The 20,977-nt window shown below is 35.9% G+C and overlaps 1 protein-coding gene across 2 annotated transcripts in view; it reads left to right on the top strand.

The window, feature by feature from the left end:
• Window positions 1–1,997: 1,997 nt before the first annotated feature.
• The window catches only part of LOC143256433 (epidermal growth factor receptor-like), a 150,534-nt gene continuing 131,554 nt past the window's right edge, over window positions 1,998–20,977 (top strand). Inside the window, exon 1 of one of the 2 annotated variants that reach the window (XM_076513662.1) lies at window positions 1,998–2,201. In XM_076513662.1, the coding sequence (XP_076369777.1) occupies window positions 2,126–2,201 (76 nt within the window). In that variant the 5' untranslated portion in view covers window positions 1,998–2,125. The remainder of the gene's footprint in view (window positions 2,202–20,977) is intronic. The other variant, XM_076513661.1, reaches the window with a different exon arrangement.

Genomic DNA, 20,977 nt, shown 5'->3' with positions numbered 1-20,977 from the left:
GCAACAAGATGGTTCCATAAAGTCACGTATTCATGATTATCCTCTTTAATAAACACGCTCTAAACAAAGTAATATTTTAGCAATAAAAATTTGTAATACATTTTACGATTTTTTACTTGTTTTACTTGTGAGTAACGTGTATAGAAAATTTTAAAAATCCTAAAAAACTGATTATAACACTAGAATTAATTATAAGTAACGTCTGAAATCATTATAATAAATCATTCACTTTTGAATATTCAGCCTCACAGTGGACTACAGAAGAGTTGCGTGATTTTGTTAAGTAAAAAAACATGTTAAGTCTGAGGCTTATTACGCTAAGAATCAGGTTTACACACCCGTAGTGAACAGAGCACAAAATTTCTTTGTATAGCTTTATGCTTAACAATAATAATAATAAAACGATTCTCTACATTTGCACGATATTATAGAACGCGTATTGTTACTATGAATGACATCATATTCTTATATTCCGTTTGATCTGTAGGATTGAAAAAATGATTGATCTGTAGGAACAACACTCACTTTTGATGCTAAAATGTTTGAAAGATTCATTCAATAGGTATTTGTGTGTCTCACTGATACAGAATAGTATATGGTTAGGTTTGGATTGAATTTCGCGCAAAGCTACTCGAGAGCTAGCTACCGTAATTTAGCAGTGTAAGACTAGAGGGAAGGCAACTAGTCAACACCACCCACCGCCTACTCTCGCACTACCCTTTTACCAACGGGATTGACAAACCAATGGGATTGACTGTTACATTATAACGCTTCCACGACTAAAAGAGCGAGCGTGCTTGGTGTAACGGGGATTCGAACTCGCAACCCTCAGTCGAGTGCCTTAACCACCTGGCTATGCCGGGCCCTGGTATTTGGTAACATTCTACAAGACACAAAATCCTGATTCCGCCATGATCAGATGGTCAGAGCGCTCGACTCGCAGTCTGATGGTTGTGGGTTTGAATCCCCGACCCACCAATTTTGCTTTCTCCCCTCTGGGGGATTATTATGTGACGATCAATTCTATTATTCGTTGGTAAGAGAGTTGGCGGTGGGTGGTGAAGACAAGCTGCTTTTACTCTAGTCTTGCACTGATAAATTAAGGACACGTTAACGCATAGCCCTCGTGTAGCCTTGCGGGTGATTCAAAACAAACCTACAAAATCCTAAAAGAAGTTGAGTTTTAAAACGTATGACACAACGTCCCGCTTCTTCTACATCCACGTGTTTTAGAATTAATTTATCAATATTTTAGAACCCTCAGTTGCACAAAGACAAGTATGTTCGTTACGCATAGTATAATTACTTTCTGCTAAGAGAGAAATATAAATTTCGTTATGAGTGGGAAGTAAGCTTTAAAAAATAGAAAAAAACGCAGAACCACAAAATGTTGTCAGAAAGTGTACTGCAAAACGAATCTGTTAAAATATTTAAAGATTTACATAGAATAATGTCAAGTTTCACATGTTGATAATTTATTTCTGAGTGACAGTTTTAAATTACTTTCTCGTGAAACGAAACGAAATACCTTTTAATATTAATATAAAAATTATTTCAAAGAAGCAAGGTAAAAGTTGTTGTTTCTTCTATTATAAAAATATAAAGTAAAATTAGCGACCTTTTATAGCAAAGATTTTATTCTAATGACGTAGCAACAAACAAAACAAAATGACGTGTCACCGAGGGTATGACAAAACCGAGACGATGTATAAATCTCAAACAATCCAGTTTTTTTTGTAAACAACTAGATGGCGACAAAGTAGGTTTTCTGTTATTGTAGTGTTCTTATTGGCTACAAATATAATATAACTTCATAATAAGAACTGTAAAAATATCTTTATCAGAACTTTAATACGTGGAAATGTATTCCACCACAAATATTGTTAATAATGAAAAAATATTGTTTTAAGTTATTTAAAAGTTTTTCTATTTGTTATTTCTGTCCAATCAGAAACGAGCACAAACACCGGCAATCTCGCGTGTCTCGCTCAGAGGTTCACACAACTCAACGAGAAGAGCGTGGAGTGGTTTCAAAGTTTTGGCTCGCAATTTCAAGACGCGATTCTATATAAAGTAGAAAAAAAATGTGTTGAATTTTCGTATGAGATTTTAGTGAAGTCAAAAGATGGATTTGGGAGTCGATATATATTTCCTTTTCCTTATCATCATGGTTTCTGGAAGTCTCGCTCTAGACGAAAAAGGTAAGTTTGGTTCAACGCTTTCTTAGAACTTTCTCTTGTTGACTGGAAGAAAACTTTTCACGCTTCCTCGCTCGAGAAGATGACTATAAACCAATTTCCAAAACGTTCCTTACCCCACGTTTTGCTTTATTTGGGGAGTTGGGATCATTTTTTTGCTGCACACTTTCACCAGTTGATATATCATAGATTATATACACACATATCCAGATATTTTCCTTTAAAATATGAGATTACGGCTGGTAAATGAAACTGTTCGAAGTTTTTACCAAATTAAATGTTTTGTTACAAATGAATCGTTTGAATGTTAATATATGTAATATACATGTAATACATGTAATATACATGTAATATATGTAATACATGTAATATACAGTTTTCGAGCTTTCTACACTTTGCGATCGTTATAAGAGTGACTGTGGAAACCACTGTTTAAACAAGATTGACGATAGGTGTTGTTCATTAGCTGCATTATGTTTGATTAGGATTGAGTAGTGGAATATTGTTTGTCATTAAACAACGGGCTATATTGTGCTCTGCCCACAACGGATATCTATGCCCGGACCCTAGCGTTGTAAATCCCGCAGACATACCGCTGTGCCGCTGGGGGGCCGGCAGCTCAGTAAGCCAGTATTTAGCTTTCCTTGAAGTTCCGAAACAAACGAACAAAACCGGTTGTATAGATATAAGTATATAATAAGTTTGCAAAATATTTATGTAAATACCATGATGTGTGTGTCTACACATTTCAAAGACAAACGCGTGAAAACTAACTACATACCTTAAAAAAAAGTAATCAGGTTAATGTTTTACGTGATATTAATTATAAGTCAACCGAACTGACTTATCTGTTTGCTAGTTTGATATGTCTGTTCCCATTAAGTTGAAATACACAGTCGAGATAATACTAACCGAAAGATAAATAATATTATATCAATCCATAAGTCCAATATTTATTCTATCGACTTAGCAGTTGTCATGTGTGGCAAGGTACTTATAATTCAACTACTCACCGCAGGTACTCAGTTGTCATGTGTGGCAAGGTACTTATAATTCAACTACTCACCGGAGGTACTCAAACTCGTTTTTTAATGTTTAAGCCCTTTGTCTGTTATAATGTATCGATATCGGTTCGAGTATGACGTCTAAAATCATACGTCACAAGTTTACTGTTATTGGTTACAAAATATCCCACGTAATGAGAAGTTAAGCCTTTTTTCTAGTTGTCTGTCGAGAACAGCTGCTTTCGTTTGTAATGTATTGGAGACTACGATGTCGCTGTTTGTTTGGGACACGAGTTGTCTTCGTCACAGACAAACTGCGGAGACGACACCTAGTCCAGTTCTTGGGCTGCCCTAAGCGAACAGTGGGATTTGAACGCCGATCTGGCAACGCACGCAAAACCTCAAAGTGAGGAACGTAGATTCTCAGTTACGGGACGCGAACTTTGCACCCTCAGATACACCGGCGCTCTGTTTACTGGGCGACTTCCAGTTCTTTGACTGGGGATTTAACAAAATCATTAGAAGCGCTTGAATAGTAGCGCTGAAAGGATTTTAACGCTAACTATTCGGCTGAAATAATTTTGACGCTAACTGTCCGTTTTATACGACAAAATGTAAGACAATGGTTTACAAAATAAAATAAAGAAAAATGTGTCAGACAACAGTGTAAACCAATGTGCTAATTCATTAGACAGAGTAAACCACATGTGCTAATTCATTAGATAGTGGAAACCAAATGTGCTAATTCATTAGATAGTGTAAACCAAATGTGCTAATTCATTACATAGAGTAAACCACATGTGCTAATTCATTACATAGAGAAAACCACATGTGCTAATTTATTACATAGTGTAAACCACGTGCTAATTCACAAAGATAGTGTAAACCACATGTGCTAATTCACAAGATAGTGTAAACCAAATGTGCTAATTCATTTGATAGTGGAAACCAAATGTGCTAATTCATTTGATAGTGGAAACCAAATGTGCTAATTCATCAGACAGTGAAAACCAAATGTGCTAATTCATTAGATAGTGTAAACCATATGTGCTAATTCATTAGACAGTGGAAACCAATGTGCTAATTCATTAGATAGTGTAAACCATATGTGCTAATTCATTAGATAGTGGAAACCAAATGTGCTAATTCATTAGATAGTGTAAATCAAATGTGCTAATTCATTAGTGTGTAAACCATATGTGCTTATTCATTAGATAGTGGAAACCAAATGTGCTAATTTAGTAGATAGTGTAAACCAAATGTGCTAATTCATTAGAGCGTGTAAACCATATGTGCTTATTCATTAGGTAGTGTAAAGCATACGTGCTTATTCATTAGATAGTGGAAACCAAATGTGCTAATTCGTTAAATAGTGGAAACCAAATGTGTTAATTCATTAGATAGAGTAAACCACATGTGGAAATTCATTAGATAGTGTAAACCAAATGTGCAAATTCATTAGATATGAAAATTTTTCATTCGAGAGAAAAAATGTTTGATCTTCAGTGCGAAGGAGATCGTTAATAGATTTAAAATTTACACGAGAACATTCCCGCCATGTGGTGAATGTATCGTACAAACATGGTTCCTACGAGCCTGAGTGTGTGGTGAAGATTTCTCTTCAACACGTTTCTACATCTAAGTGTACAAGCTATCTAAGTATGTATATATCGTATTGTTATAACGTAGCTTTACCATCTGTTTTGATGTACGGTTATTAGGCCTATCTTGTTTCTTGAATGCAAGATGTTAAATTTTAACATCGAAAGTTTTGAGTGCTAAATCTTCGTGTGAACCGCGTTTCCTCTGATTTATTTATCTTTACTGACAACAGGAAACATTAGTAAAACAAACCACAAGAAAAATTTCCAAACTTCATCAACTAACTTCGAAGACAACTTTTTTTTTTTTTCAGATTCGCGTGCAGAATGGCTGGTTCTTGCACCGCACGTGACAAGCACCACACTTGTCGTCAGAACGTGGACGGAAAGACTACGTTTATTTTATTTCGTTTTCTCGTTGTTATTTTTTTCCCTACGTTATATCTATCATCATTTTCAATGAAATGTGATTGGTTGTCTTTCGTCCGAATTGTGTTGTAACACATCCAAGATAATAATAAGTGTGGCACCTCCTGTCATGGCTGACAGCTCGTGCACTCGCAACATTTTCCTACAAAATCATGTCATCAGTTTTTTTGCCTTTCATGAAACGACGTGCATGTGATGATGTTTACATGGATATCAGGAGGAGTGTTTTATAATCTGTTCAATGTACGTGGCTCGTGGAACTGGGTTTGAGATTACGACTGTGTCACTTCACAGGTACTTTTCTAGCATAACGACCAGGTTGCCGTCAGTGGTGCATGAATAGAATGTACAGAACCCACTGTAGCAGGAATTGTTAAATACTGACAATAATGTACAGTACACACTGTAGCAGGAATCGTTAAATACTGACAATAATGTACAGTACGCACTGCAGCAGGAATTGCTAAATACTGACAATAATGTACAGTACACACTATAGTAGGAATTGTTAGATACTGACAATAATGTACAGTACACACCATAGCAGAAATTGTTAAATACTGACAATAATGTACAGTACACACTATAGTAGGAATTGTTAGATACTGACAATAATGTACATACAGTACACACTGTAAAAGGAATGGCTAAATATGCTGGCATATACTGTGATTTTTTTGCAATTCACTCCGCCAGGGGCGCTTTTTAATGCATCGAGGTACAGTAAACATATCCTGTTGACAAATATTGTTCGTCAGTAAACATTACACACATATATATGTGTATGTATGTAACTTGTACAAGTGATTTATGCTCTAAATGGAGCGGAAATACTTAATAGTACAATAGTTACGATCGGACAACAACCGTAGTTAGGGTTAGTAGCCTATGTACAAATGTCTACGTGTTCTTATTAATTAAAAATTTGCCCGCCATGGCTAGGTGGTTAAGACACTCGATACGTACTCTGAGTGTCGTGGGTTCGAAGCCCTGTCGCACTAAACATATTCGTTCTTTCAGGCGTGGGGGCATCATAATGTGACGATTTATCCCACTTCTTTGGTAAAAAACTATCCCACGAGTTGGCGGTGGGTGGTGATAACTACCTGCCTTTCCTCTAGTCTTTCACTGCTAAAGTAAGGATGGCTAACGCAGGTATCCCTCGTGTAGCTTTGCACGAAAGTAAATAATTTTTATAAGTTATAACAATCTATTTAGTTTCTAAGCAACATACTGCAGTCTAGAAATGTCCGGAAAAGTGTCATAGATGTGTTTCTAGTGGCTAAGATTCGACTCCGTGTCCTCTTGATAAAAAAAAATATGTCACTTCAGACACTCGATTGAGCTTTGCTGACTTTTACGCTACATCGACCGGCTGTTCTTCTACTAGGTGGATCTGTATGACTTCTTTTATCATCTGGTTGGTTTATATCTTATTATGTTTGATATTCTTTCAGCTGTTTACTAATAAAACAGTTAGACTCTAGTGTTCGCATAGGCTTGTGTCCATGACAACCGAAGTTTCTTAGTTGGACTATTCGACATTTTTCTGTTTCGCTGGTTATGGAGAAAATGGTGATTTTGTTGTTGTTATTTTTAGGTTTTAATCTCTTAAAAATAAATTTTCGCTTGAGGTTCTATTGATTATTAGGCACTTGTAAAGTTTACCTCAATTCAATGTAAACACATGTTACCTGTGTAAGGTTTGTATTGTATGTTTGTCCACATTCATCCTGATGTGTTTTGTGTGTGAAATCTGCGTTTTTCTTTTATGTATTGTGTCTGGAACATGTCGTTTCACTGGCCGCCATCTTGATATTCCACCTTCCCTGATGTCTTGATGTAACATTTTCCCTTGGACTTCGATGATGGCACCAAGTATTTCAGGAAAATAGTCATTATGTGTGTGTGAGAAATAAACTTTCAAGCTCAAATTACAACCTAACTCGTTGACTTCAATAAGCATGTTATTGATATAATTTTCATAATTTGATAATTTAGATTCTTGTTGTTTCTTAGAAAATTTTTCAATAACATCTTTAAAGGCAATCTAGGCCCGGCATGACCAGGTGGTTAAGGCACTTGACTCGTAATCCGAGGGTTGCAGGTTTGAATCTCTGTCGCACCAAACATGCTTGCCCTTTCAGCCGTGGGGGCGTTATAATGTTACGATCAATCCCCTTATTCGCTGGTAAAAGAGTAGTCCAAGAGTTGGCGGTGGGTGGTGATGACTAGCTGCCTACCCTCTAGTCTTACACTGCTAAATTAGGGACGGCTAGCACAGAGGGCCCTCGTATAACTTTGCGAGAAATTCAAAAACAAACAAACAGAATGGTGATATAATTACTTCACTAATCCCTCGCTACAGCCTCAATATTTATGAAATAGAAAAAAATATTATTGTTTCTTCTACCTAGAGGTCTGCAATCTTCTTTTGTAAACATGCCTCTTGTTCCATGTCCCACCCCTGTAGTTCATACAACGTACGAGTGTATATACTACCCTTGTTATTACGTTAGTTAATAATAGTAACATTTGAACGGTTGTTTTTAAAATTTATTTTGGTTTTTTTTAGAGCAAATCCATATTGCGTTATCTTCAGTGTCCACCGTCAGGAATCAAACCTTAAGTCTTAAAAAAAAAAAAAAAAACGCTTAAGGCTGTTTCACTGAAGAACTACAGTTTCTTTATTTTTAAATTTGTGTTTTTAGATTTAATTTGTATGTTTCTGTAGTAATATTTGCGTTTTCCCCACACAATGACTCTCTGCGCCCTTTTGAATGGAGGTTTCTCCATAGTTTGTGCACCACAATTCTAGACCATGACTAGGTTCAGAGGTTAAAGTCGTTTTGTTTATTTGTTTTTTTAAATGTTTGGAAAATTATCTCAGCACACACTGTAAGAGGCAGTGTATACAATAGAATGTTTGTAGTTTTAGGTTCGAATTGAGTATATAAAGTTAATGAGACAAGCAAACATTGATAAAGTTCATGTGTCAACTATTTCCTTGTTCTAATCACTGAAACGATATTAGTAATGACATAAATAGTTTAAACTGATTTTCTATGGAATGAGGATTAAATGTGACTGGTTCTTTTTTGCTTCTTGTGTTAATACCGTTGAAAGTCGAGTTAAAGGCTGTACGAAGTGTTAAATGTGACTGGTTCTTCTTTGTTTCTTGTGTTAATACCGTTGAAAGTCGAGTTAAAGGTTGAGCGAAGTGTTAAATGTGACTGGTTCTTCTTTGTTTTTTGTGTTAATAGCGTTGAAAGTCGAGTTAAAGGCTGTAAGAAGTGTTAACTGTGACTGGTTCTTTGTTTCTTGTGTTGATACCGTGAAAGTGAAAGTCGAGTTTAAAGGTGACTGGTTCTTTGTTTCTTGTGTTGATACCGTTGAAAGTCGTTAAAGGCTGTGTTACTGGTTCTTTGTTTCTTTGTTTCGAGTTAAAGGCTTGTGTTTAATAGCGTTGAAAGTCGAGTTAAAGGCTGTACGAAGTGTTAACTGTGACTGGTTCTTTGTTTCTTGTGTTGATACCGTTGAAAGTCGAGTTAAAGGCTGTACGAAGTGTTAAATGTGACTGGTTCTTTGTTTCTTGTGTTAATACCGTTGAAAGTCGAGTTAAAGGCTGTACGAAGTGTTAAATGTGACTGGTTCTTCTTTGTTTCTTGTGTTAATACCGTTGAAAGTCGAGTTAAAGGCTGTACGAAGTGTTAAATGTGACTCGTTGTTCTTTGTTTCTTGTGTTAATACCGTTGAAAGTCGAGTTAAAGGTTGTACGAAGTGTTAAATGTGACTGGTTCTTCTTTGTTTCTTGTGTTAATACCGTTGAAAGTCGAGTTAAAGGCTGAACAAAGTGTTAAATGTGACTGGTTGTTCTTTGTTTCTTGTGTTAACACCGTTGATAATCGAGTTAAAGGCTGTACGAAGTGTTAAATGTGACTCGTTGTTCTTTGTTTCTTGTGTTAATACCGTTGAAAGTCGAGTTAAAGGTTGTACGAAGTGTTAAATGTGACTGGTTCTTCTTTGTTTCTTGTGTTAATACCGTTGAAAGTCGAGTTAAAGGCTGTACGAAGTGTTAAATGTGACTGGTTCTTCTTTGTTTCTTGTGTTAATACCGTTGAAAGTCGAGTTAAAGGTTGAGCGAAGTGTTAAATGTGACTGGTTCTTCTTTGTTTCTTGTTTTAATAGCGTTGAAAGTCGAGTTAAAGGCTGAACAAAGTGTTAAATGTGACTGGTTGTTCTTTGTTTCTTGTGTTAATACCGTTGAAAGTCGAGTTAAAGGCTGTACGAAGTGTTAACTGTGACTGGTTCTTCTTTGTTTCTTGTGTTAATACCATTGAAAGCCGAGCTTTTGTTTTTTGTTTTAGACTTTTTCAAATTTTTAAGTTGAAATAAAAACGCTGATTTTGGCGGTTTTCAAGAGTTCACGTATTTTCTACACATGTAACAGTTTTTCTTCGATAAAGAAGAAACTCTACACCTCGAAGCTTATTCGTCAGAAACAAAAGTTAATTGTCCAAATTTATTCATTTGTGGATTTTAAAGTTTTGAACCCATTGAAGTAGACGGTGGTCACTTGTAAAACATTTGTTTATTATTGATCTCCCATGGTTCAGCGGTAAGTCTGAGGGCTTATAACTCTAAAAATCGGGCTTCGATACCCGTATTCGCAGATCACAAATACCTATTTGTGTAACTTCCATATTTCTAATGATGAAGCACAATCATTTAATGTGTATACGTCAAAGGTTTTAACCAGACAAAGTTTGAAGTCATCAGTGGAATTTGTATACCTCAAAGGTTTTAACCAGATAAAGTTTGAGGTCATCAGTGGAATTTGTATACGTCAAAGGTTTTAACCAGATAAAGTTTGAAGTCATCAGTGGAATTTGTATACATCAAAGGTTTTAACCAGATAAAGTTTGAAGTCATCAGTGGAATTTGTGTACGTCAAAGGTTTTAACCAGATAAAGTTTGAAGTCATCAGTGGAATTTGTATACGTCAAAAATTTTAACTAGACAAAGTTTGAAGTCATCAGTGGAATTTGTATACGTCAGAGGTTTTAACCAGATAAAGTTTGAAGTCATCAGTGGAATTTGTATACGTCAGAGGTTTTAACCAGATAAAGTTTGAAGTCATCAGTGGAATTTGTATACGTCAAAAATTTTAACTAGACAAAGTTTGAAGTCATCAGTGGAATTTGTATACGTCAGAGGTTTTAACCAGATAAAGTTTGAAGTCATCAGTGGAATTTGTATACGTCAGAGGTTTTAACCAGATAAAGTTTGAAGTCATCAGTGGAAGACTTTTTCTTTCCCGATTATAATACTGAGAAAAACAATAGAAATAAACAATTGTCCATGCTTGTGTGTTGTTGTTTTTTACACATTCAACACTTTTCACAATCACGTATTCGCTCTTCCCTGCATGTATTATTTGACTTGGTGCTGATATAATATTGCAATTATCTGTAGTTAAGTCTAAGTAATTGATTGATATGAAGTATGGCACACAAGTGATTAAACAGTTCTGATCGTTTGTTTGTAAAACGTGCTCACTAGGAGGCAGTTCTCTTTTACTCTCAAGGATGCTATGTACAGAAATGGTTTACTCCGGACGTCATCATTACGTTTGTAAACCTAAACGTCACACATTTCAAATATTATATTTATTTTGTCAAAACTATATGGTGGATAGACCAACGATATAGGTATCGTCAAAACATACCAAGAGAGCTTGGATTTGGTTTGATTATTGGCAAGACCAAATCCCGCACATTGGGCTATCTTTACCCTGCCCACCACTGATATATATCATAAAAATGCGATTTTTATCGTTGTAAGCTCGCATACTTGTTGCTGAGAAGGGACAGGTTCTGAAAAACATTATTTTATATCACGACAAGATCAAATTTCGATATTTCGAGTAAAAGCAACAATTTCAATTCCGTTTCAAAACTTACAACTCAGAAGATATTTCAGGATTAATATTTTGTAATTTATAACTTGTTGTTTTATTACAACATTTATCGTAACACTTATTTTAAATACTGCAACACTTATTGGCTTTTATTCACAGGCATGCGCTCGTAATCTGAGGGTCGCGGGTTCGCATCCGAGTCGCGCTAAACATGCTCGCCCTCCCAGCCGTGGGGGCGTTATTATGTGACGGTCAATCCCACTTTTCGTTGGTAAAAGAGTAGCCCAAGAGTTGGCGGTGGGTGGTGATGACTAGCTGCCTTCCCTCTAGTCTTACACTGCTAAATTATGGACGGCTAGCACAGATAGCCCTCGAGTAGCTTTGTGCGAAAATTCAAAACAAACAAACTTTTATTCACAAATAAAAATGATACAGCTTTGACATTTCCGTTAGCACTGTTCCACTGCAAACATCATATTTATCCGTTAGCACTGTTCCACTGCAAACATCATATTTATCCGTTAGCACTGTTCCACTGTAAACAACATATTTATCCGTTACCACTGTTCCACTGTAAACAACATATTTATCAGTTAGCACTGTTCCACTGTAAACAACGTATTTATCCGTTAGCACTGTTTCACTGTAAACAACATATTTATCCGTTAGCACTGTTCCACTGTAAACAACATATTTATCCGTTAGCACTGTTCCACTGTAAACAACATATTTATCAGTTAGCACTGTTCCACTGTAAACAACATATTTATCCGTTACCACTGTTCCACTGTAAACAACATATTTATGCGTTAGCACTGTTTCACTGTAAACAACATATTTATCCGTTAGCACTGTTTCACTGTAAACAACATATTTATCCGTTAGCACTGTTTCACTGTAAACAACATATTTATCGATATTAAAAAAATATGCTTCAAAAAATAAGTTCATATACGCCAAGAACGTATCACCCCTTGAGAATATAACTGCCCATCTATTGTTCCAAGCTCGTTGTAAAAGAGAGGAGAGAGTTATAACATATACTACTTGAATAACCTGTCAAAGTGTATTCTCATACGTTGTAAAAGAGAGGAGAGAGTTATAACATATACTACTTGAATAACCTGTCAAAGTGTATTCTCATACGTTGTAAAGAGAGGAGAGAGTTATAACATATACTACTTGAATAACCTGTCAAAGTGTATTCTCATACGTTGTAAAGAGAGGAGAGAGTTATAACATATACTACTTGAATAACCTGTCAAAGTGTATTCTCATACGTTGTAAAAGAGAGGAGAGAGTTATAACATATACTACTTGAATAACCTGTCAAAGTGTATTCTCATACGTTGTAAAAGAGAGGAGAGAGTTATAACATATACTACTTGAATAACCTGTCAAAGTGTATTCTCATACGTTGTAAAAGAGAGGAGAGAGTTATAACATATACTACTTGAATAACCTGTCAAAGTGTATTCTCATACGTTGTAAAAGAGAGGAGAGAGTTATAACATATACTACTTGAATAACCTGTCAAAGTGTATTCTCATACGTTGTAAAAGAGAGGAGAGAGTTATAACATATACTACTTGAATAACCTGTCAAAGTGTATTCTCATACGTTGTAAAGAGAGGAGAGAGTTATAACATATACTACTTGAATAACCTGTCAAAGTGTATTCTCATACGTTGTAAAAGAGAGGAGAGAGTTATAACATATACTACTTGAATAACCTGTCAAAGTGTATTCTCATACGTTGTAAAAGAGAGGAGAGAGTTATAACATATACTACTTGAATAACCTGTCAAAGTGTATTCTCATACGTTGTAAAAGAGAGGAGAGAGTTATAACATATACTACTTGAATAACCTGTCAAAGTGTATTCTCATACGTTGTAAAAGAGAGGAGAGAGTTATAACATATACTACTTGAATAACCTGTCAAAGTGTATTTTCATACGTTGTAAAGAGAGGAGAGAGTTATAACATATACTACTTGAATAACCTGTCAAAGTGTATTCTCATACGTTGTAAAGAGAGGAGAGAGTTATAACATATACTACTTGAATAACCTGTCAAAGTGTATTCTCATACGTTGTAAAGAGAGGAGAGAGTTATAACATATACTACTTGAATAACCTGTCAAAGTGTATTCTCATACGTTGTAAAAGAGAGGAGAGAGTTATAACATATACTACTTGAATAACCTGTCAAAGTGTATTCTCATACGTTGTAAAAGAGAGGAGAGAGTTATAACATATACTACTTGAATAACCTGTCAAAGTGTATTCTCATACGTTGTAAAGAGAGGAGAGAGTTATAACATATACTACTTGAATAACCTGTCAAAGTGTATTCTCATACGTTGTAAAAGAGAGGAGAGAGTTATAACATATACTACTTGAATAACCTGTCAAAGTGTATTCTCAAATTCTAATAAAATACGAACGCAGTGAATTATATTTTCTTCCAACAAAACTGTTTTATAATTTTCCCTGAGCTCCGAGCTGTTGGTAATGCAACGCATTAAAAGCGTTGTTTTATTGCATCTTGAAGCGCCATCTTTGTTGAGCTAGGCCAACAGTTTTAATAATTTTATAGATTATACATTACTTATATCAATTCACACTGTAAAAACTGTTCTTCCTGAAAACTAGTGGTATATATAAATATGTTTGTGTGTTGGTAGCGTATTTACTATCACTGTTTTCATCTTGACCTAGCTTACCTGATGAACCCAACTCTCAACTAAACGCCTCATCAGCAGTGAATATGGAAATTCTAGTAAGGGTAATATATTGTAACGCGTTTATCTCTACTTTTACTCATAAGTTCTTAAAATCAAACCAGTTCAGGGTGAAATTAAATTTAAAAGTTCCCTGAAGGGTACTTGAAAAGTCATTACAGATGGCTCAAGGCAATCCAATGCTACGTGTGTAATAAATTGTTTTAGGCGTAACTGAAAATTATACCGTCATTTAAGTATCAAAATGTCGGATTGCTAACTTTATTGCGTGATTTAGAAACACATAAAATACTGTGTTCGTAACAAATTTATACACATTTTGTAAATTATATCTTTTCGTGTATTTAATCATAGAAATGACTTTTCACTTGTAGTAAATAGAAGGCTTCAGAGATGCCTTAAAATTACATTTATATTATCTCGAGTAAACTGGACAACAAAAGCCACTACAAATACACGTAAGGATGCTGGACAACAAAGGTCACTACTAATACACGTACCACAAAAGTCACTACTAATACACGTAAAGATGTGTGTGATAGAAGACGATAGAGTCATTCCTTGTTAAAAGTCATTGAAAAACACCAGTAACATTTATAGTACTTAACACGTGTTCTGTAACCACACAAACATAGAAATTTAAAACCCGAGCGAACAAACAAACACTGTTGACCATGACCTTTTCCACCACCAAGCAGTGACCAAGAAACACTCAAGTCAGGCTTCATTGATCCAGGAATGTTCCCATGTGCATTTCCTGCCCAAAGCTTCTGAGGACAGCAAGCAGTATCATAGATCTATGTTAATGCATTAGTTCTGATGAGAACAGAATACTCTACTCTTTTGTTACACATTACTTCTTATGAGACCAGTATACTCCAATCCTTTGTAACACATTAGTGCTGATGAGAACAGAATACTCTACTCTTTTGTTACACATTATTTCTTATGAGACCAGTATACTCCAATCCTTTGTAACACATTAGTTCTGATGAGACCAGTATACTCCAATCCTTTGTAACACATTAGTTCTGACGAGACCAGTATACTCTACTCATTTGTAACATACTAGTTCTGACGAGACCAGTATACTCCAATCCTTTGTAACACATTAGTTCTGACGAGACCAGTATACTCTACTCATTTGTAACATACTAGTTCTGACGAGACCAGTATACTCTACTCATTTGTAACACATTAGTTCTGACGAGACCAGTATACTCTACTCATTTGTAACATACTAGTTCTGACGAGACCAGTATACTCCAATCCTTTGTAACACATTAGTTCTGATGAGACCAGTATAATCCAATCCTTTGTAACATACTAGATCTGACGAGACCAGTATACTCCAATCCTTTGTAACACATTAGTTCTGATGAGACCAGTATACTCCAATCCTTTGTAACACATTAGTTCTGATGAGACCAGTATACTCCACTAGTTTGTAACACATTACTTCTGGAGAGATTTGTATACTCTATTGCTTTGTAACGCATTACTTCTGACGAGACCAGTTTACTCTATTCCCTTGTAACACAGTACTTCTGAAGAGACCAGTTTACTCTATTCCCTTGTAACACAGTACTTCTGAAGAGATCAGTTTACTCTATTCCCTTGTAACACAGTACTTCTGAAGAGACCAGTATAAATCACATAAATAATTTCTAGGGTTACGCTGATCTCGTGTTATCAATAATTTACCTTCTCTTAAACCAGTCTTTTAACTAAGATTTCCAAAGTAAGTAAAATCAACGTGAAACAATTGACTGAGAAAAACAATGTTTTTTGGTATATGTTTCAGTTGTCACTGATATTTTTGGCCACTAGAGGGATATTAAGAGAAATAGATGTTTTTCAAGGTTTAATCCACACGTCCGGCCCATCATGTTTAAAGACATATCAACGGACAGTCTGTTCTTGTTTCTTAACGTTACTTCACTTCCACACCGGATGTTCGATTTGACATATCTGGAAGTATACAGATAGTAATTCAAGCAGATGAAACACATGGTACGTTTATGATTATTGATGAACTATTTCGACCTTCTTTGATACACAGTTTGACGTCTTATTTGTTTGTACTATGTTGTAGTTTGAAAGTTACGCGGGGTGTTATGTCATGTTATCCAGAAGTTGTCTTAGTTCAGTTAGTTTAACGTATTCAAAGTTTATGAAGATTCTTTTTAATGAATCCAGAAAGTCTTGGCTGGTTATTTGAGGATATAACATTTTTCTTTCAACGTTTTACATCACATCTACACCATTTAAGCACATCCTGAGTAAACGTTTCCCATGTTTGTGAGACCGTGGTTTTATCTCATAGCGTCAACTCGATCGAGGAAGGTTCTGTGACAATCCGTGTGTACATATTTGTTCTGATGCTCTTGTTTGATGGGGATGGGGGGGTCCAAGTGTGTTAAGGCGTTCAACTCGTAATCCGAGGGTCGCGGGTTCGAATCCCGGTCGCACAAAACATGCTTTCTCTTTCAGCCCTGGGGCATGGCCAAGTGTGTTAAGGCGTTCAACTCGTAATCCGAGGGTCGCGGGTTCGAATCCCGGTCGCACAAAACATGCTTTCTCTTTCAGCCCTGGGGCATGGCCAAGTGTGTTAAGGCGTTCAACTCGTAATCCGAGGGTCGCGGGTTCGAATCCCGCACAAAACATGCTTTCTCTTTCAGCCCTGGGGCATGGCCAAGTGTGTTAAGGCGTTCAACTCGTAATCCGAGGGTCGCGGGTTCGAATCTCGGTCGCACTAAACATGCTTACCTTTTCAGCCGTGGGGGCGTCATAATGTGACGGTCAATTCGCTGGTAAAAAGAGTAGCCCAAGAGTTGGCGGTGGGTGGTGATGACTAGCTGCCTTCCTTCTAGTCTTACACTGCTAAATTAGGGACGGCTAGCGCAGATAGCTCTCGAGTAGCTTTACGCGAAATTCAAAGGCAAAACAAATGTTTGTGGGTAAATTACAAAAAAAAAAGATATTACAACGCAGCAAGGTTCACGATGATGGTCACTCGTACAAGGTTTTACAATGTATTATAGGTAAGATTTGTGGTCATTTGTGCAGTGATTTGAAAGTTACAATGACGGTCAGTTACATAGCATTTAAAGACCTGATGATGGTTAGTTTTATTCACGACGGGAGACCATTAATGTGTCCAGTAATCTGAACTTTATAAAGGGCTCATTTTAAGAATGAGATAGTTGGGACAGCGGGGATTCATGGGAAGGTTCAGCTAGATCAGAATCATCGCATCTTTACCAGTTAAGGTTTCTTTTTAACTTCTCGGCCTTTCTACCCCTTGACATCTGAGTTATCTAACATGTTCTAGTATACAGAAGTCTTAACGCGATTATTGAAAGCGAAGCAATACGGCGTAGGTTCTCCCTGTAATTTGGTAGTTAAATGAACTCAAACAAAACTGTTCATCAACCAATTTAGACATCCTGATAAAGTCTAATAAATAAATAAAAGAGCCATTCAGGTTGGCTGTTTGGTTGGCGTTTATTGGCGCAAAGCAACTAGACTGTATTCAGGGTAAGACATAGGCTGAATCGGTTGTTTGTATACGTTACTGATTAATTTCATGAGTGTACAGAATATTTCACCACTAGGTGGCAACGAATAAAAATTATATTACTTTTAGCCTTTTCGATAAGTTATAAAGTGGGACATATGTTATTTACATAAATAGAACAGCACACCCGTACTGGACTTATATTTGTGTATGGGGTGGAAGAACTGGGACATTGGCCTTAAAGCTCAATAGAGCGACTATTAGGGGGCCGTGTTAGTTCGGTCAGTCACGACTGAGATCTTTAGACGGGAAAGTCAAGCAGTCACCTCCCCTCATTGTTGTCGGGCCGGTACAAAGTGAGACTAGGGTAAATACAAACATAAGATCACAAGAGATGATGTAAAACCTAACTTTTAAATCAAAATTCTCCATGATTTGTACAGTACAACTAAAGCAGGAAACTGGTAAAGTAGACTAAAAGTATTCACTCAATTTACTTTGAGTATGCTTCATAGGTTTTTTATAAAATAAGGCATTCGTTCGTACAACAAAGAATAATTTTTCCTGCTTGTTTGTTCACAGCGCTCTTTACTTCCGTATTCTTCCGCAGTCACAATGTGTATGTTAAGAGGAAAATTACCTTTTATGGTTAACGCCTGCTTGACGCGAACTGCAGTTTATGTTCATTTGTGTGCACATGCGCACAAGTATTTGTGAAATAATTATTAAATGGCACCATCATGGTGTAGAGCAGGGTATTCAAAACTATATGTTTCACACAACAATATCTTAAAATAGAAATCTGAGGGTCGCTGGTTCGAATCTCCGTCGCACCAAATATGCTTGCGCTTTTAGCCGTGGTGGTTTTATGATACCAAAACACTGGGGGTTTTATTCCGTCTTTAATGTGAGGCAGCTACAGCTTAACGTTCGCGAACCGTTTCTCACGAAACTGACCTCCGAAGTTGATTAGAAGAGTTTAAATCGAGCGGATGCGCAAAGCTACACAGAGGCTAAATGCGCGTAGTTATCCCTAATATTGAGCTGAGAGACTAGGGAAAAGGCAGCTAGCCGACAGCATTTATAGCAATCTCTGATCTGACCATATAGAGAAATTTTACTATCACTCTAATAAAAGTACCTAAAAGTACCCATAATCACAAAATGCGGGATGCGTTTTTACAGAAATGGAACAAGATTCATAAACCTCACAGTTGCCAGTTAACCACGTTAGGCTAAAACTCATGAGTATTTAACGATGATTTGTTGGGATAATGGACCAGACTGTATCCAGATCACAATTTTTAGGTTATTTTTCTCCATTGTGTTAATTTTGTAGAATTTAGGCTATTTAAACACTTGAAACTTGCCCACTCTATGATAACCATATTATGTATGTTTGTTAAGGTATTTATTTTTGGTGACTCAATAGTATAAATCCACTTTGTAAAATATCTGATCTAGGCCTAATGTAGGCTTCAACTGATATTAAACACTGTGAAATATTTGTACATTTTGTAGCTTGTAAGCCTAACAAACATGTTACAGTAAATAGTTTGTAAGCCTAACAACTATATGTATCTGTAAGTTGTTGTAAGCCTAAAAAATGTAACAGTAATTAACTTATAAGCCCAACAAAAATATGTAACAGTAATTAGCTTATAAACCTAATAAATATATGTAACAGTCATGAGCTTATAAGCGTTAAAAATATGTAACAGTAATTAGCTTATAAACCTAATAAATATATGTAACAGTCATGAGCTTATAAGCGTTAAAAATATGTAACAGTAATTAGCTTATAAACCTAATAAATATATGTAACAGTCATGAGCTTATAAGCGTTATTAAAAATATGTAACAGTAATTAGCAAATATATGTAACAGTCATGAGCTTATAAGCGTTAAATATATGTAACAGTAATTAGCTTATAAACCTAATAAATATATGTAACAGTAATTAACTTACACACTCTTTTCTGCAAAATAATCTTCAATTATTTATTTCTGAAAACATGTGTATTAGAATGTCATTACTGGTATCGTATTAGAATGTCATTACTGATATCCAAATCTTCTTTGCTTTTGCTTGTTTTCTATATAAGTTAAACTTGACAGTACATAAAACGGATTTACAGGGTTCTATAAGTATCTAGATTAATTAGTTTTCAGGAAGTAATGTTTTAATGAAATACTAATATAATAATGCTATGTAATAAATCAATATGTAAAGTTATTGTAAAAATATTCGTTGTTTTGTACATTTGCAGACATCTTTGTTGATAGTTGGATACAAAATCCTGCCAAAACGCGAACTGTCAATGTCCGCATGGTCGGTAATAATTAAACAAAAACCCTTCCCGACGCTTGACACGAGATATTATAATCCAATTACAAACTTATAACAGGTAGAAGTGCCTGTTTTCCCTTAGTGCAGAACTACACAGTGGTCTACTCTGTTTCGTCACGGAGAATCGGACCTCAGATTTTAGCGTTTTAAGTTCGTGAACTTACAGGAGGATATTGTAATACAGTTTGTTTTAATTACAAAATACGTTCAATGGTTTGCTTGTTTCTTGGTTGGTTGTTCAGTACAAAGCTGCATCATCTTCCATGCTCTGCTCATCACGGGTATCAAAACTCGTTTTTTAGTGTTATCAGATTCAATAGATTTCAGATTCCACTTTAGCTATTTTCTAATATGTTTAAAAACCTGTGTCACTCAGTGGTAATTCTGGAGGCTAACAAAGCTAAAAATCGGGTTTTGATACCTATGTTGGGCAGATAGTCTATTGTGTAGCTTTGCGCGTAACAACAAAATGAAATAAAAAAAACCTAGCGAGAAAACATTCCTTTGTAACTAATTTGTACTGTAAACTAGAAGAAACCAGTGGCGCCGCTAGTCGTGAATTTACTTATTCAAATTAAAATCATTATTTTAAGATGAGTGGGATGGTCACCTAAGGGAAGTAACACAAAATTCCGCCCCTTTGTTCCCCCTGCATTCAGAGTACCTGTGGTGATTAAAGTTGTCTTGCTGGGTTATTTTCCCACATCACCGTCAGTCTCACTGGATCTGCCTTCTTAAGGTTATCTCCTTTCTCTGTTGTGGTGTCTCTTTTTACTACGAGCTACATTCAACAGACAAACATCTGTCACGTAAAAACCTTCTCTATATATACTGAACGTGGGGTTTGAACCTGCAGAAGACACGCTCTCTTGTTATTAATATTCACGCGCGCATTACGGGAGACCGGGTGTTCGATTCATTTTTTTCGAGTTCCGGATAATTAGTGACACGTTTTTTCTGTTGTTATGATAACATTTATTTTTACAGCTTTGTTCAAATCTTAATTTAATAAATCCTTTTATAGATTCCGTTTTAAAGTATATGTATCGACTTAAAGACGCTTGAGGTGTCCTTCAATAGGTCGATAGTAAATTTATGGATTTGCTACAGCAGGACTTCCAATACCAGCAGTGGGTACAGAGCGAAGATAGTTCATTGTGTAACTTTGCGCTAAACAAGATAAGAAGTGAAAATACATTTAGTGGAGAAC

Source organism: Tachypleus tridentatus, chromosome 7, assembly GCF_004210375.1.
Source record: "Tachypleus tridentatus isolate NWPU-2018 chromosome 7, ASM421037v1, whole genome shotgun sequence".
Lineage (NCBI taxonomy): Eukaryota > Metazoa > Arthropoda > Merostomata > Xiphosura > Limulidae > Tachypleus > Tachypleus tridentatus.
This window is presented reverse-complemented; position numbering and strand designations above follow the sequence as displayed.